The sequence below is a fragment of the Oryzias latipes genome, chromosome 2, assembly GCF_002234675.1.
Source record: "Oryzias latipes chromosome 2, ASM223467v1".
NCBI classification, from domain to species: domain Eukaryota; kingdom Metazoa; phylum Chordata; class Actinopteri; order Beloniformes; family Adrianichthyidae; genus Oryzias; species Oryzias latipes.
Window position 1 is genome coordinate 17096369 of NC_019860.2, and position 18690 is coordinate 17115058.

The window sequence follows — 18690 nt, forward strand, 5'->3', positions numbered from 1 at the left end:
TGCAACAGTTCCAACCGCCGCCTATAGGGGTCACTATACAACAACAAAAAACGAGTTTGTCAAAAAAAGGTGTAAAATAACCCCAGTAGGAACCATGGTTGTGCTACGTCATAAACTTGAATGAATATATAAATATTTTTTTGAACTTTTTTTTCAATGTATAAATAATTGTTTTGGCTAAATCAGATTTTTTGTTTCTTGTTAAAGTTTACATTTAAATGTTTTAAATTATTTCAGCTGACTCGGATTTTCTGTAGTTGCGTCCAGCTCAAAAACAAACTAAACCTTGACATTAATTTTTGTAAAAAAATTTTTTAATGAGTTTTCCATTTGTTTCTACAGAACTAAAGCAGACAAAACTCGTGTCTTCCTGATAGGTGATGAACTTTTTGTATAGATTCGGGGTAAATTTGTTAAATTTACCAAAATAAAGGCCAGTTGGTGCTAAACTGTCCGATACAGATTGTTATACAAAGATTGTTGATGTAAAAGACAAAAATAACATTTTGGGGGTTTGGAGATGGATCTGAACACACTACCTCCCACTATTGGGGTGGACACTCTATCAGTTGACCGCTTTGAAGGTCTAACTCAAATTTAAAATGTCTTTGTTTCTGCCACGAAAATCTAATAAAGGTGTAAATAATGCAAATTTCTACAAAACTACAAAATAGCACATTTTTACGACGGTTTATTTTTACGTGAAGTTCCATGCTTTCTTTTTTTTTCTATGCATTTAAATTTGCTCAGGACTTTTTTTTTTTATCGGACTGGATGTAAAAGTTTTTATTATGAAGACAAAATTCCGACCTTTTTTGCAAACAAATTCTCTCTGACTTGATGCGCCCTTGAAGGATAGAAGGAGCCTCTGTGGTGCGCGCGCATAACGTCACAGCTGGAAGTGTGCTGTTAGAAGTTACAAAATTAAAAGGGAAAAAACGGATGTGGGATTGCGGGACCTTCAAAATAAAAAAAATCTAATCAAAAAAGGAAAAAAGCCTTTCCATGTTCCCAAAAATTTACTTATTTAAAAATCCCTAATTTAAAGAACGGAGCGAATTTCTTTGTTCAAATATTTTTTTTTACTTCAAATTTGTATAATTTGACATTTACTTTGTATTTATGAGCCTATTCTATCTATAAAATAACATTGAATGTCCACCAGACAGACATTTTATTAGACAATTTTGAAAATTTCTGTCAAGGTATTAACGCACAGAATGCATGTTTTTGTTAGTTTGTCATAGGATGATTTATTTCAAAGAATTCTATGCTAGTAATTTCCAGGGGTAGAATAAAAGCAAAGAATAAAAAAATTAAAGCACAATGAGGTCAACGTTGTGCTAAAGCCAAAAGCATAAAAGAAAAGAAATTGGGAGCATTACCTTAAAACAAGGGTGTCAAACTAATTTTCACAGAGGGCCACATCAGCATGGTGGTTGTCCTCATAGGGCCAGATATAACATTCATGTAACTAAATGTAATGAAAAATAAATGTAACTACTCCTAAATGTTAAATAACTCATTATTTATTTATTATAACATTTTAAAATGACAATTACAGCTGCATAGAAAACATGTTTGCTTGTTACTCTAGCATAAATCCTTTTACATTTTGTCCACTTATTAAAACCCACATAACTCCATTAATGAAAGATCAAACTTAATAAAGAAAAATAACATAAAATGAGCCTGAAAAAACATGTATTACACGTGTAACATTTTGTCTGCATAAAGACATAAGACCTGCAAACATTGAATAATTACAGCAACTACACATAAATAATATGTAATCAACTAAAGAAAATTTTTATTTTAAAAAATTAAAAACTTTTATGCTCTCGCGGGCCACATAAAATGACACGGCGGGCCGCATGTGGCCCCCGGGCCTTGATTTTGACACATGTGCCTTAAAACATGTTGAAATAATCTGCTATGTTGTTTTAAAATATTACTGCATGGTTTTAAATTTTGCTCAAAATGCCAGTTTTGGCCCTTAATGTGAACTTCTGTGCTTACAACAATCGGAAAATTGACTTCAGTTTGAGCGTGCAGTGGACACGTCAAACATAATCATAATGCAGCATGGTTTGGTCTAAATATAGCCTCCTGTGTATTTCTACTGTTCACTTTCTGATAAATGATTCTGATAAATGAATTAACACACAAACATTTTTTTTCTTCAAATGGGGTCTGTCAGTTTGCTCTCTGGGTGGGTTTGTGGGGTGCTCCTGCCCCAGGTGGAGGAGTTTAAATATATTGGGATCTTGTTCGTGAGTGAGGGAAGGTCAGAGCGTGAGATTGTCCGCCGTCATGCTGTATCGGTCGCTGTATCGGTCCGTTGCGGTGAAGAGAGCTGAGCCAGAAAGCTCTCAAATCACCGGTCCTCCTTCATTTCAATGCGGTCGCGAGCTCTAGGTCATTAGCAAAAGGTCCCATGTGCAAGCGGCTGAAATGAGCTAGAGGGTGGCTGGGCGCTCCCTTAGAGATAGGAGGAGGAGCTCGGTCACCCGTGGAGAGGAGCCAGTTGTGGTGGCTCGGGCATCTGGTCTGAACGTCTCTCTGGGGAGGCGTTTCGGGAATGTCCCACTGTGTGGAGGCCCCGGGGATGACCCAGGACACGCTGGAGTGACTACGTCTCTCAGCTGGTCTGGGCACGCCTCAGAGGAGCTGGAGGAAGTGACCGGGGAGAGGGAAGTCTGGCCATCTTTGAGTAGAATGCTGCCCCTGGGATGAGCGGAAGAAGATGGATGGGGTCTCTCACCTCACTGGCTCAAGTCTCAGATGGGTTCCTTTCTGTATTGAGGTTGCTTGTTTTCCCTTGTGTGGATTTTTTCCAAGAGGTCTGACTTCCCCTACAATCCAAAAACATTATTAATAGGTTAATTGGTGACTCGATATTGTCCCTTAGGTGTGAGTATGTATAGCTGTTTGTCTCTGTTATTCTGTCTTGTCACGGTGTACCTCAACTTCACTTAGTGGTCAGAGCTAGTAGACATGAACTAGTATGAGAAGAATAAATCCACAACAAACAAAAGTTTAATAAAAACAGTAAATGTGAATCTTCAACTGTAAATATGAGGTTTTTTAAAACAAAGTCCATCGTTTAGCATCTCTAGCAAATACTAAAAGCAACCACATGCAACACTCTTTTGTTTGTTTTTCAATAAAAAAAACACTTCAAAAATTATTATTGAAGTTTATTTTTTTTATTTTGTTTATAGAAGCTGAAAGAAGAAGAAAATAAAAGAAACACAATGGAGCCACTTCCCAAAAATACTATAACCCCCCCCCCCCAAAAAAAAAAAACAACAAAAAATTAAACTCTTTAATTATTATGTGTTTTATTTTTTTTAATTAAAGATGCTGAAAGAAAAAAAGGAACACAATAAAAAATTTATTTAATTCCCAAACTTTAAAACTGTTTATTTATATTGGTTAAGGAGACTGAAGACGAAAAAACCCCACAACGGAGCTACTTAAAAAATAAAAAACTAGAGACGGTTAAAGAATTCAGCTAATTTTTTTTTTTTTTTTTTTTTGCATTCCTATAAAACAAAACCTCACATGACGCGAAAAAACTACTTTCTTTGTTTTATTTTGAAACCGGAAACGCCCCTACGTGCCGTCAACTTCACGCAGACACAAACACACACCATCTCGCGGCGAACATGGCGGCAACTTGATGGAGGCAGCGGCGATGAAAACGGCGAGGGCTCGATAAAGCGGGGAGGACGGTTCAGGCTGCAGGCCCACCCGCCGACACGAAGCCACTCTCTTTCGCCATGTTGGAAGACGACAGCGCCCTTGTCCCTTCACGACCGAGGCCGGGGAAAACGTAAGCGCGTCGGTCGGCGAGTGTTCCTCGGAGCGGAGTCGAGGCTGCGCAGAGAGCGAGGCGCGGAGCGGCGCCCAGGGCGGGCGGACGGGAGGACAGCAGGCTTCACCGGTCAGCCATGGAGGATGCGGCCCGTGGTCGCCAGCGTTTGATTTTGCCCCCGGCCCACGCTCATTTGGATGGGAATTACCGCTGATATCGAGCCGGGACAGCCCACTAGCCGACACTTGAGGGGAGGAAAACGCGAAGAAGCGCTCGCGACGTCAATGACTGTTGCGGCAGAGGAGCCCCCACGGTGGAGTCGGCCGGTTCCCAAAATATGACCAGGGGTGCTGGGACGTGTTGGCAGCAAGAAGATGACGACGGCTTCCAAATCTGGCTAGAGCCCGCGCGCGACACCCAAAAGCCATTCACCGACTCCGAGAGGGCGCAGAGATGGCGACTGTCCTTGGCATCCCTCTTGTTCCTCACCATCCTCCTCTCTGATCACCTGTGGTTCTGCGCCGAGGCCAAACTGTCCCGCACGCGGGAGAAGTTGGCGCCCTCCCACCTCCTCTCAGCCCAGACCCGCCCAGCGAACAGCAGCCTCAGAGAACCCCCCCACGCTATTTTTCTAGGAAACTCCAGCAAACATTTGTGGCGCCTCCAAACTTGCCAGCAGGACCCCTCGCCGTCCGGCGCGTGCTTTACGTCGGCGGACGCGGATGGTCTGTGCGCGGCCCTGTTCGCCGCGGAGGAGGCCACGCGGGCCGTAAACATGAGCGATTTGTACCTCTCCTTTTGTAACTCCTACTCCCTGCTGGATTTGCTGGACGGCTTGGCGAGTCCGGACAACTTGAACTGCAGCCTGGAAGTGCTCGGCGACGGCGACGCCAGCAGGTGCGGCGCGTGCGTGCAGGCGTACCAGCGCTACGACCAGCACGCGCAGGAGAAATATGAGGACTTTGAGCTGCTCACGCAGAAATATGAGCCGGGGGCTTACTCCGCGAGGACGTGCATGGAGCAGTGCAAGGTAAGGGGGTCCGGGTGTGGGGGGGTGGTGGCTGCCATCTGTTGATTTTGCCCCCCCCTTTTTTTTTGTTCTCCTGCGCCTGTCGCCATGGAAACGGATGACAGATTCGAGGAGACTCCAGGCCTCATGTTCATTCATCTCCTTAAGTCGAGGCCCTCGTGCGGATGGAGGCCCCTTTTTTTTTCTTCTTTTATCCTCCCCCCATCCACCCCTTGATTTCTCCCCCCCCAGTACCGATCACCTCTTTGGAGCTGCTGGAATTGCCCTTTTATGACAGCTCCTGATAGCTTTCGCAAACAACTCCTGGAGCGCCGCGTGTGTCCACCAGGTGTTCATCGTGGCCACTCCACTTCATGTCGAGAGCGTTTCATTAAAGTCAAGAGACGGGGGTGGGGAGGGGGGAGGGATTTCCCTGCTTAATTTGCCGGAAGTCTCCCTTTCTCGTCGCATGCGCACAAAAGGGCCTCTCGGCCTCAACTTCAGCACCACGGACAGCTGCCGACAGGCGCCCGTGTGCTGAATGGCGCTCCGCCGGCTCCATTCACAGAAGCCCAGCCAATCCCACACGCCCCCATCCCTCCCCGCCTCATTCACCCAACCAGTGGCAAAGGCACAAAACAGGCCATCTGCTTCCGCTTATATAAAGTCGACCTTCACACAGCCTCTCTGTTCAGATCTGTCAAATGTTACCAAGAAACCCGACGTTGCTACTGGGAAATTCAGTGGAGATCCCAGAAATTCTTTATGATGCAGAGTTCAAAGAAACGTGCAGAACACTCACTCCTAACCACTATACTACTTACTCACTAAGGTTTGTTTCAAAATAAATATAAGGAGTCCAATTACATCCAATTGGGCTTTTTTGAAAGAGCAGGGGGGAAAAAAAGCATTATTAACCTCTTATGACCTGGTCTCCACACATTGTGGGTTATATTACACGTGTAATGTATGCGTGTTTATTGGCAAGAGTCTGGTGACTCAAGTATCACGATACGAGATGTATCACGATGCATCTCAAGTGTCTGGAGTGAAGCATCTGGAGCCCACCACAAACCACCGCAAACCACGTTTCTAAATGGTGCTGGCAGCAACGTGGCACAGAGTTTCGGTTCGGGATCCATCCCAAAAGAAAACTAAGTAGTGCCTGTCTCATAACGACAAAAACTGCGAGGCTGACTGAACATTTAGCATTTAACACAAGTTGATCTTTGCAAGATCTTGTTTTGGTTCGGTGTAGTGCTGCTCGAAGGTCGCTCATAAATAATTAAATAAATATCGTCTTGACGGCATTTTAAATCGATACAAGCGAATTATCGCAATATCAACAAATTTTTCCCTACACCCCTAGTGTATAGGGTTAGCTCAATTATAAGCTCATGTCCTAAGTGTTAAAGTAGAACGATTATAGAAATGACTCCAAATAAAGAAGAAGAAAAGGAAAATTTTCTGCACCATCACCTCCTTTCTTAATTGTAGAAATTTTTCATGAACTAGTCGTGCTAATGTCCCAACAGCTTGCTAGCACTGTGCGTTTAACGCAACACCTTAGCACGATTCTTAAAAGTGTGAGTTTTTTTATTTTATTTTGAAATCCTGGTGCTTTAGCTGAAGAATCACTGCATTGATGAGGTCTAAAATCCAAACCGCATCAGTCAGAAAATAGTATTCATATTTGTGTTTTGTCAATACAACCACATCTGCTTGTTTGCAAAAATCAAATAAAATACATGCAGTTGGTTTTTACCAATTGCGTAAGTACTGGTGTCTCATATCACCGCAAAACTGCTTTTCTCAGAATTAGTTGGAATCACGCCAATCGCATGAACGGTTGAGTTGAAGGGTTACGATGGTTCAAAGCGCGTCAGCGTTAGCGCTAATACCCCAAGAGTTAAAAGTGTGATCGATTTTAGCAATGCTTGACTTGAAGAGTCGCATTGCGGTTGATGTGTCCACGTGTTCCATTGTCATCAGCATAGGTGGGTAGTCCTGTACAAAAAAATCCTAGATTTATTGTTACCGCAATGTCTGTGTGATGCGCATATCACAAAAGATGGCGTAAACTGCGATAAATAGTTACCAATAATATCTACACACATGCTAAAACTATCTCATGGCAGCTTGAAGTATTTAATGACTCCAATATAGAGAGCCCTTTGACCAATAGAATGGAGCCTTTTTATGTTGGATACCTGCCTCCTGTGTAGACGAGGGTCATTTAGAGTATGATTTAAGTTATCTTAAAAACAAAAATCTGTTGCAGTGAAATGTTTGTTCATGTACTGCTAGTTATCACCACATTAATCACTAATATCACACATTGAGCAGCCCTAATGCTAGGTTAGTTTGTCACTCGGAACAACCTGCCGTCAGCTATCGACTGCGTTTTTTTAGACAGAGCCAAACAAAGAGGCACAAATATAAACATGGAGGTCCCATCAGGAGTGAGTCCATACATTTTGGTCAAGACGTCAACCATCTCAGCTCCGACTTGTTGTTGACTATGTTTTTGGCCTCATTTCTGAGATTCTTTCTTTTGGCAGTTATCTCAGAATGTCATTCTTTGGGGGATGGATGTGTGATTTTTGCTGTAAAATCCCAATAATGGAGCAGCACTGCTGCTGCTGAAGCCTTGACGGTCGCTGCTCTCCAGCTCCTTTTGCACTTAAATGACTGTTTTACCCCCCCACTCAGCTGCTGCCCATTTGCTAACCTCACCCCTCTTGGCATTTGCAGGAAAAACAGTGATTTAGTCGCTGCGTTAATTTCTTTAATAGCGACTATTGTCCTTCACCTCTTTGATTACAGCCTCCCCCTCCCGCCAGCGCCGTTACGGCGTGACTCAAACCGAAGCTCTAGCAGAGTTAATGGCTACCTGCCTTGGAAAGGCCCTGCAGTTCAAGTCTGGTGCTCACTCAGGCAGATGTCAGGGGGGTTTTCTCTGAGATTCCACAGAGCTGCAGCGCGCCCAAGCATCAAACAAACCGGCTGGACTGTCTCTGTCCACCAGGGGGACGCTCTTTGACATTTTCGGGGAGAGCGCTTGTTTTTTTGTTTTCTCGTTTGTTGAGTTTCTCTGTCGGTCCGCAGGCGATGCTTTGATTCCACTACCGCCTGAGGTGGAACTTTGCACCGATGCCGTTTGACTCAACATCAAGCTAGTTTACTTATTTACCTATTTATTTACTATTTAATGTTTTGGGTTGTTTTAAGCTTTCGGATGTGTACTCCTTGAGCTAATCTCAGGAGTTTCAGTAGATCAGGCATCAGGATGCCTCCAGGCTTTTCCATACAGCTGCGTTTCGCTGAAAAGCTCTGAAATCATTTCGGTATCGATCCATCTGGAAATGATTTACATCAGAATTGAGGAAGCCGTGAAAGAAAATGGATCCAAACCCTCCCTTAAGCTCAGTGAAGTCCTCAGTCCGTCTTTGAAGAAGTGCCAATGAAGGACGTCTGTATGTTGAGGTCTTGCAATTAAAATTGATTCACTGGTATGCCTAAGAAGCTCACATGAGGAAAAACAGGATTTATTTCTAAAAGTAATATTTTATCATCAAAAATGATTCTTTTTCTCGTTTTTTTTTTTTTGTGGACAAAATTACAAACCCTGTTTAGAGCAATTGACAATAACTATCCCACCCCCTGAAATAGTACAAAAAAATGACACAATTGTGGCCATACATTTTAATATACATCAAATTAAAAACACTATTAAACCAAATTAAAGAAAAAAGGGAGAAGTAGATCCTCAAGTTAAGAAAGTTAAGAAATCCTTTTTTGACAAATTCCTCTTAGAAATCCTACAAAGATTTTTTGTTTGTAGAAGTTAGCTGTTCATTTATAGGTTCAAGTTCTAACAATTATGTTGAAGGGGGCTCTAGTCTGGGTCCCCCTGTGCCGGCCCCCAGCCCGGGAAAAAATACAGGGTTGTGTCTGGAAGGGCGTCCAGCGTAAAAATCTCTGCCCAGACCACCTATTGCAACCCCTGAAGGGATATGCCAAAAGGTGAACAACAAATTTCAATTAGTTGGATTGAGTGAGCACGCCTGATTCAGGTGACAGTAATTACTGAAGCGGGGATCAGGAGGAACAGGGTTGGAGACCACTGGGATCTAACACCAAGCTGTTTTGTGGTTGGCTGTAAGACTCGCGACAGACTAGAGCCTTTTTAGCGCGTCTCTCGAAGCTTATTGAGTCGGACACCAATTTGCTGGAGGAAGGTACCTAAGGATAGTATTTCCTTAAAGCTAGACGTGGAGCATTATTATAGTTACGGACTCAAAAAGTATTTTTTTAAAAAAAAGAAAGAACTCCAAGAAAGCTGGAAGATGCTGATTAAGTGTCAGAGAAAAAGGCAGCAGGAATCAACTCACTCCAGTAATCCTGCCAGCTGTCTAGTACCTCCGCCCACTGAGCAGTCGAGCGCTGTCAAAACGTCCATGTAGGTTGGGAAAATTACCGTTCACTCAACTATCCCCTTTAGTTCGGTGTGGCATTCCAACCTGAAATGAGGCAAGGTATTTTTCTAATCAAATAATATCTAGCTGTCACGGGGAAAGACCCCCAACCAGTCCAACAACTTTATCTTGATTTCCCCTTGAGGAAAATGTCCCAACGCCTTGCTGACATAATCGCAGCACGAGATAATCTGCACTGGTTTTTGGTTTTGTTTTTGTCTTTTTTCCCCATCGCCAGCAATCATTTTTGAAGGAGTAATGAGCAGATGCCGGCACCCCGGCTCTTCTTTGGTGATGTTACTCATTTGTGGGTTCTGCAGGTTAATCAGGAGTCAGTGGGGACTGATCGGCTCTCACCTGCTTCTGTTCATCTATCGTTGGACCACTGCTAAGCCCTTTATCTCCTTTCCCTGTCCCCGCTGCTCCAACCCCTTTTGCAGCGTTTTTACAGATCCTCGGTTCAAACTGCAAATCTAATCTTAGCCGGTGTTGTGTTCAAGTGGAAAGGAGGCCAGCGGCCAGAGCGTCCTCCCTCTCCAGATTCTTGTCAACCTCACACATCTGCATTGATCTTTTTGAGCTGGAGGGACGGCGGTACAGAGAAGTTGATCCCTATTGGTTTGCTCTCCGTGTCCGCTTGTCCTTCATTTGATGGAAAGCAACTGCTCCGATCGAAATAGGCCAGCGGCGGGAGCAGCAGGGAGATCATGTTCGTCTTTCAGCCCGCTTGACCTGGGAGCGGCGGGATGTACAGTTTAGAAAAGGAACAGTGCAGCCTCCATAAGCATCGCAGACATCTGTGTCCAGGAAGGGCTTTTCAGAGATGGGTTGCTCGAAACAAATTCCAATCACAGATGGAGCTCTGCTAAGTGAGCCATGTTCCCCTCAGGTTTGGAAAAAGAGCTTAAGCTGAACATTTGGAGGAACAAATCTGTCATTTCAACCAAATCTCATGGAAATGGCTAACAGAGGTGGCCAATCTGGTCATAAGAAAAATAACTATCTGAGGGAGAGGGGTGGGTGGGAATCTATCATGTGAAAACCTGATTGGCTCCACAGATTTAGTAGATTAGTTGTTCATACTGTCGCCCGGACACAAAGGGTTCAAACTAACACCAGAGACTAACCTCTTAACTCCTCACGTTTAGGAAAGGGCACTTATTATTTAAAGCTGAGTTTCAAAACCTTTGAGTAAATAAAGTGGTGACATCCACTGCTTTTTTCTTTAAACCCAGTTTGTGCCCAAATTCCTTCACTACTTAGTGCACTGTATAGGGTTGTCGCCATTTTATAGGGCTGTTGGAAATTACAATTCCAGAATCCAGTGTCCTTGAAGTCTTTGCGAAAAACCATCGTACGTCAATGCTCACTAGATTGGTAAATGTACTGTAGACCTAAAGCTTTGAACAATTTTTCATTACAAAATAATAATTTTCATAAATCCTCCAAATTTTCAGAATCAGAACACGGTGGAATCATAAATAGTGTTTGTAAAATGTTCATACTTAGTATGTTTTTACTTCGGGGGTCACAGTGAGGTCATATTTGGTGTTTAAAGGGCCTGTATCACGCTTTTCTTAAGTCATTCAGAGTAAGCTATATCCATATATATGATATTAAATGACCTTTGGCTCACTAAAGAACAGCTTTTTTAACGATAGATGAGAAATTTTCCCTGCTCATTTTCCTACCCCATATTATATGGTGTCAAAATAGAGCCTAAAGTATTGCGCATCAAAACAGTAAAACCGCGCATCAAAACCCCAAATCTGCGAATCAAAATGCATAAATTGAGAACCAAAACCCACAATTTGCAACCAAAAGCCTTTCCCCAAAGCACAATCCTATTTCTCAGCTGCCGATTTGTTTTTCTCGCCATTCTGAAATCCTGTTTTTGAGTTGCAGTTTTATTTTGAAACTGTCTTTTTGAGTTGCGCTTTTATTTTTTGAGTTGTGCTTTTATTTTTTGCGGTTTTGATTCTAAAACCTGTCGACACGTAAAAACAGCGACATGTCAGTCAAGGGGAGGGGAGGCGGGACATCCCTGATATCCAGAAGCTCATTGGCTACCGAATAAGACCGAGTCTTACGTCAACAGACCAGTTTAGAATGTGCCGGTAAGTTTCTCATGTTTTTCATATCTTTTACTATATTAAAATATCAAAATTGTACTTTATTTAACCAGAGGACGCCAGCACATTCAGATGAGGAGCTCCCCCAGTAGCTGCTAGTGAAAAAAGATGTTAGAAAGTTAGATGTTGCATGAAAAACTACCACCATTGTTCTCCTGTGTTAGAATGCTAGCTAGCTCAATGCTAGCGGGGTATCCAGCTCTTCTCATGACTTTTGTGGATTAAACAAAGTACATTTTTTACCACAGTGTCAGGATCGGTCATGTAAACCTGGGAATAATTGTCCGTGAATTGTCACTAGGGTTAATCAAATATGTTATAACCTATAAGGTTTCTCAATATTTTTCAGGGTTTACAGACAGAGGGAATTATTGAACAGAGAAACAATATTGCTGTGCCATATTATTCAAAATGTATGCGTCTGCACTATGCAGACTGGCAGAAGTCCGGTATTCGAGTGAACCAGAGCAGAGTAAATTGTAGCAGACCAGCAAAAACGTGTTTTATTCCACTTAAAATTATTCCAGTATTAGACATCAATAGAATTATTAGTATATTTAATTGGGTGGTGGTTTTAAAATTGACTATTGCTGTATGTCTGTTGTTTTCTATAAGGGCCGTTGTTATGCATACCATAACAAAAAAGGCAGGAATACTGAGGCAGCTACGACGTGGATGTCTACATCTTCTTTAAGGTAATGAAAAAAAATTTAATCTTAATTTTTCTCTTCTTTTTTTGGTTAATTAACTTTGCTGTTTTTGTTTCTTTCCAGATGCAGGCCCCAAAGACGTCCCAGTGTGATGCAAAGGCTGTCCAGCAGGCTCACAGACATCTCCTGTCAACTGAAAGAGAAGCCTTTAAAATAGTTGTCCATTTTGACCACACTGTCTGCTTCCCATTTCTTAGTGCCTGTACGAAAACAGTGACTTTTCCACCTCAAGTCTTTTAAGGAGTTTTAAAAACAGTTGTTTTAATTTCTCTGAATTGTGGTTCAGAATTTCACAGAACCTAATGCACTTGACTCTGTGTTTCAAAGATCTTTGCAAAACCATCAGTATTTTGTACAAAACACATTCAATGGTCAAACATTAAAAAATGAAGCTTTACAAAATACCAGTGGTGATTATTAGCCATTTATTTTCTTAAGGGGGGCAGTATTTTGTAAGGCAGATGAGATCTGTTCACATTGTTAGTTTTTGTTACATCCTGCTGTGATGACATGCATAGATCAGTACATAAATGTTAATGTCTTGGCCATGGTTTTCTGATGTCCCACAAGGGTTGAACAGGTCTGAGAAGAGAGAGGACAAGCCACAGAGGGAACAACAACTCCAACAGTTTCCTGCTCTGCCTGGTTTAAGTTAGTCTGTCGTCCAATGTCCACAGCATCCTGCACACAAAGAAAAATGTATTTAAGACAGTTAAAATGAGTGTGTGTGTGTGTATATATTTATATATATATATACACACACACACACACCTTAATTGCTACTCAGTAGCTGCATATTGTGAAAGGTAACTTCCTGTGTTAACCTGCAATCTTTAAGGTTGAGAAAATTATTTTGGAATACAGTTCAGAATCAGAAAAACTTTATTGATCCCACCTGTGGGAAATTTGCTCTGGTACTTCAAATAAAAATTCTGTTTCTTTTATGTATTTATTTTAAATAGGGATTAACTTGATCCCAAACTAGGAAAGGTGTCACTTTCTTGCAGCAATATGTTGCTTTGTTGTTCAATCCATCTGTGTAATCCCTAAGGAAATATTGAAAAACCTTATATATACACATGAATGTACTTCTTAAAAAAACAATTTGATTAACCATAGTGACAATCCACGGGCAATTATTCCCAGGTTGACATGACTGATCCTGACACTGTGGTAAAAAATGTACTTTGTTTAATCCACAAAAGTCATGAAAAGAGCTGGATACCCCGCTAGCATTGAGCTAGCTAGCATGCTAACACAGGAGAACAATGCTGATAGTTTGTCATGCAACATCTAACTTTCTAACATCTTTTTTCACTAGCAGCTACTTGTGGAGCTCCTCATCTGAATGTGCTGGCGTCCTCTGGTTAAATAAAGTACAATTTTGATATTTTAATATAGTAAAAGATATGAAAAACATGAGAAACTTACCGGCACATTCTAAACTGGTCTGTTGACGTAAGACTCGGTCTTATTCGGTAGCCAATGAGCTTCTGGATATCAGGGATGTCCCGCCTCCCCTCCCCTTGACTGACATGTCGCTGTTTTTACGTGTCGACAGGTTTTAGAATCAAAACCGCAAAAAATAAAAGCACAACTCAAAAAATAAAAGCGCAACTCAAAAAGACAGTTTCAAAATAAAACTGCAACTCAAAAACAGGATTTCAAAATGGCGAGAAAAACAAATCGGCAGCTGAGAAATAGGATTGTGCTTTGGGGAAAGGCTTTTGGTTGCAAATTGTGGGTTTTGGTTCTCAATTTATGCATTTTGATTCGCAGATTTGGGGTTTTGATGCGCGGTTTTACTGTTTTGATGCGCAATACTTTAGGCTCTATTTTGACACCATAATATTAAACCAAATCGATTTCTGAGGCAACGCCGTTCGCTCCTTGTAGATGCCGCCCATTTCATGACGTCAACCTTTAGCCGGCCTCGGCAGTGTGTCTGCGTCTCGCCCACGAAAACAAGCAACATTCAAACTTTTGCAAAGATGGTTGTAGACAGGATGGGGTGCGACTTGCAATTCTCTTTGAAAACGGGAGGGAGGATTGCTGTGCCTGTAGTATGTATTTCGTGAAGTAAGCATAAGGCTAATGTGAGTTGAACATACTTATGGCATATGGGTGACGCTGTCGTATGGTGTGTGCCTGCAAGGATCACACACCTATAGTGTAAAACATCGCTTCCAGGTAGAGGGCTGCATTGGATCGGGACCCAACCCAAATCTCGCGGGATTGGGCGGTTTTGGATTGTGCTGCGGGCGGCAAAAAATAAACCCCGCGGGATCAGTGCTGCCATGAACATCTCATGAATATATATAAGCGAACTACGTTAGGCTGTGCAGCTGTTGGATTCTTATGTACTGAAGCTCCGTGAAGGCACTAGGTAGAGACGCCCAATGGGCTCTGTCATGTAACCTGATGTTGGGGGTGCGCCCCGCCCCGCCTCTTACTAAGAGCGCGCTTCAGGCCGTCTGTCTGCGCGCGCACACACTGACACTTTTAACCGAACAGGATTTGTGAAAATATATTTAATATTTAAGTTGCACATTACACAAGAGGAATGCATCAAAAGATGAGGCTGGAGGAGGACATGAATCTCTTTAATGATATCAATAAAAATACGTGTTTTTTTCCTGCGGGACGGGGGACGATACAAAATCAATGCATCTCTATTACTGTGCGGGACTAAATTCTCTGAGTTTTGCGGGTGCGGGCGGGAGTGGACATACATATTGCGGGAGCGGGCGGGAGTGTAACGCATACGTTGCGGGAGCGGGCGGGATTGGTCAAAAATTCAGCGGGCGCGGGCGGGAGCGGGATGAAGAAAATAGTCCCGCGCAGGGCTCTACTTCCAGGCCTCTTGTGAAGTCTGCACGATTTGGGGTGGGGTCTGAAAAAATGAAAAATCTGTACGACACGTCTGCCTCACCTTCTTCACTCTTTATGCGTTGTACAAGTGTACTACAACCTGTCGCCCGCTGCATAGCTGCAGGGGAAAACGTGCTTGAACATTTTTGTTCTACGGGCTTACCGAGCGCTCTATGACCTTGCTATCTTGTGTGGGATACCTGCAGGTTTTATGACTTTTTTGTACATGGATTCAGACGCAGTTCCCATCAAGAATCAGTAGTTTATAGTAAAAACTATTTCTGAAATTGTTCACTTATTCTAGACATCCATTGAGGTATGCTGGCTGAACTTTCTGTTGGATGAGCAGAACTTGCTTTGAGTTCTTTTTTACTGTCTTTGTTTCCATAACAACCAGACTGAGCTGCCCAAAGATCTGCCTGTCTGGCAGTTGCCCTAGAATATTTAGGCCTTGGACAAGGACAAAAAAAAATGGGCAGATTTATTGGTTGGCTAATTAACTGTCCAATTCTAATATTATCCATTAGAAGGGAGGCTTAAGGAAGAGGATTTTCTGTTTCTGCTCCTTCCAAGAAACTCTTTGGCATTCAGCAGAAATGAATCGAGATACCATCTTACTGCAATTCCAAGTGATTGCTATTAATTAGGAAATCATCTTAAATAATAAGACAAGATGATTTCCATCTTGTCTCAACGTACCAAAGCTTAGTGAGACCCTTTGACAAATTTAAACCCAGATGAATCATTTTAAGACCTTTTTCTGGGTAATTTTACACCGCTGGTTGCACTTGTAAGGTAGTATCAAAATGCTAACATTGTCCCACAAATACTAAGGTTTGTCTAGTTCAGCTAAACCTGCTAGCGTGAACTTTTTGAGGATGCATTGTCTTGTTTTTACTTGTCTGCGTGACAATAATAGCTGGGAAATCTCAGGGCTTGTTAATACAGCACTTGATTTTATGCGTTTAGCACTAGGGATGGGTATCATTAAGGTTTTATTGGTACTACTAGTCTTATTGATACTGCTTATCCATCCGGTATTTTAACGATACTGTCATTGATACTTTTTGAGGACGATAAATAAATAAATAACAAATTAAGAACATAAAGTGTTTTTATTTCCTCATTATGCAACAACATTTTTTTTAACAAAACATTTTACTTTATAGATGATAATGTTACAATACAAGCCTGGAATGCACGTGGATTTGCTAGACCAGGGGTCGGCAACTATGAAGGTAAATATTTACCTTCATAGTAATCTGTACCTCTCAAAGAGCCATTTGGATCAGTCTCCCATTGAGATGAAGGCACAGGGAGTTGCAACACTAGGTGTGTTAGAAAAATGTTTTCACAGATACATCGCAATAGCTCATTTGGCAATACTTGTATTGCTTCAAAAAGCTGTCAGGATATTTATTTAATTATTTAATTTAATTATGTTGTATTCTCTATGAACGTGATGTTTCCTTTGATATTTTGTCCATTTTCCACAACCTTTCACAGACTTTTCTGTCTGTCAAACACCAGAGTTCAGATGAATGAGATGATGGAAACAAATTCACTTTGATGCAGACTCCTGTCTATTTTTTTTCGTTAATTCCAGTAAACCCAATAAATTATATTAATCTTATGGATGACAGCTATTTTTTATTAGGAAGCAGCTGTTAGTTTGTCTGGAATCATAAGCGGTGAGTCTAAGCCCCGCCCCTGCCTCTCTACCGGTTCGTTGTTCCCCTAGCGCACACTACACTGAAATACACAAGCGTACTAGCGTATTTCATGCTGAAGAGCATTAGCTTCTAAGCTAGTAAAAGTACTTCCAGTGTGTTGGCTAACCAAAACAAAAGAAACAAACAAAATCACAAAATGAAGATTTAAAGTAAAAAAAAAGTAAGAACATGGAGGTCAACAAAAAAACCTAACAGATTATTTTGCCTCTGGTTTGTAAGGGGTTAACTGAGAGGTACAGTTTAGGTAGCTCTATTAGCAGCTAGCTGTAAAGGAGAGATCGTTTAATTTTCTTATTTTTTAGGTTAGAAAATCCGTTTCTTTCTGTCTGAATAATGCAAAATACTGACAGTTTTTTTGGACCAAATACTTTTTCCATCATAGAAATTACACTAATGTTACCCATAATTCAATGCAAGAAGCAAAACAAGTTAAACCTCCTATTGATGTCATATTTTAACCTGTATTTACGTGATTTTTGTTCAATATTAAAAAAATGGAATGATGGATTTTTTTCTATTTGCTGTTCGACGTCTTATGCTACGTTACGTGTTAAATTTGCGGCGGTCACGTCTTCTTGGCTGCGTGACAAATTTGCTGCTTGACGCCAAAAATGTGTTCAAACACTTGACGCCAAATGTTTTTAGCCTGAAACTCCGCGAAGCTGTATCTGTGTTTATCACATTACCAATAAAGAAAGACACGGATGATGTTGAGAGATCGAGTTTTTGTATTTTAAAGAGGTTTACAAAAACATCGACAATCACAATTTCCGTGTCTGTGTTCATGAGATCATTCAGAGAGTCTCCCGGTACGATGAGCTTCACCATCTACTGCGGGAGCTGGGTCTGAATGACGGTCGCTTTTAACTGTATTTCTGTCTCTGTGACCCAGTTAAATGACTTGTTGGGTAAATGACTACCTAACTCCACCACCGCTAAAGGGATGGATGGATGCATGGAAATTCAGGACGAAAACCTTCACATCGATCTGCCATATTGGATTGGTTTTTCACTTGCTGATGGTCACTGAAAACGTCACATGACCAAAGCTCAATACCTGGTAGGTTGACGCAACGTGGCGACTTCGCCAAAGTTCAGATATTTGAACTGGCGCTGCGCCGCTCAAATCGGGCTGCTGTCTGTACCACTGATTTAACGTTGAATCTGGCTGCTTCTGACACGCAAATCCCATTCGGTGTAAACGCAGATTTAGAGGCCAAAAATCTTTGCTAATAAGCAAACATTTCCTGTAGCCTTTAATTTTTTAAGCGGTGAGCTGCAGACTAGGCGGGCTTGGGGGCGACAGCTGGGATTGATCCGCCAAACCTTCGGTTGTCGGACGACCTGCTCTACCCCCTGAGCTAAACTGCCGCCCCAACATTTGGCGTAGTACTTGCTTGCTTGACTTGCTGCGCCTTAGAGGGTTTTTTTATTTTTGTTTTACACATATTTAAATGCTATTTTAAAGAACAGAAACTACTTAAAAAAAACTTAAACTTAGTGTTGACATTCTTTGAATTATCTCAACTCTTTAAATGTTAACACAATACGTAACGTATTCCGAAGAGGCAAACAACAGCTTTGTGCCAATGTCCAACACTTTACTGTAGTGAAGTATTTATGCCATTAATACAAATCGGCTGATTCTGACAGGGAGTAAAGTGTTTAAAAATGGCGCAAAGCTGCTTTTCTCTGCATCCGAATCTGTAGAACTTACGTTAATTGCGTAAATAATCAAAGGGTTACGGTAATTCAACAAGCTTATTTTGTTCCTTAGTGAGAAAGGGGTTAAAGGTCGTCCGCAGCTTTTATTTTTCAATAAAGGAGGATTCAAACGGCAAAAAGGAGGATTTGTTTCAGTAGTCATAAATGAAATTGTCTGCTGCTCCCATGCTAACCTGCCCCCATGCCATTTCGATATCAATTTATTTACAGTT

At 41.8% G+C, this 18690-nt stretch overlaps 1 protein-coding gene and 1 long non-coding RNA gene across 2 annotated transcripts in view; both read left to right on the top strand.

Annotated features, from left to right (window-relative positions):
* Nucleotides 1–3431: 3431 nt before the first annotated feature.
* LOC101175225 (transmembrane protein FAM155A) overlaps nt 3432–18690 on the top strand; it is a 42464-nt gene continuing 27205 nt past the window's right edge. The window contains exon 1 of the mRNA XM_023963593.1: nt 3432–4850. Within this exon, the coding sequence (XP_023819361.1) occupies nt 4158–4850 (693 nt within the window). The 5' untranslated portion in view covers nt 3432–4157. The remainder of the gene's footprint in view (nt 4851–18690) is intronic.
* LOC111948818 lies at nt 11376–12303 on the top strand. Its single transcript, XR_002874803.1, has 3 exons — nt 11376–11424; nt 12055–12134; nt 12213–12303. It is a non-coding gene; the product is annotated as an uncharacterized LOC111948818 (long non-coding RNA).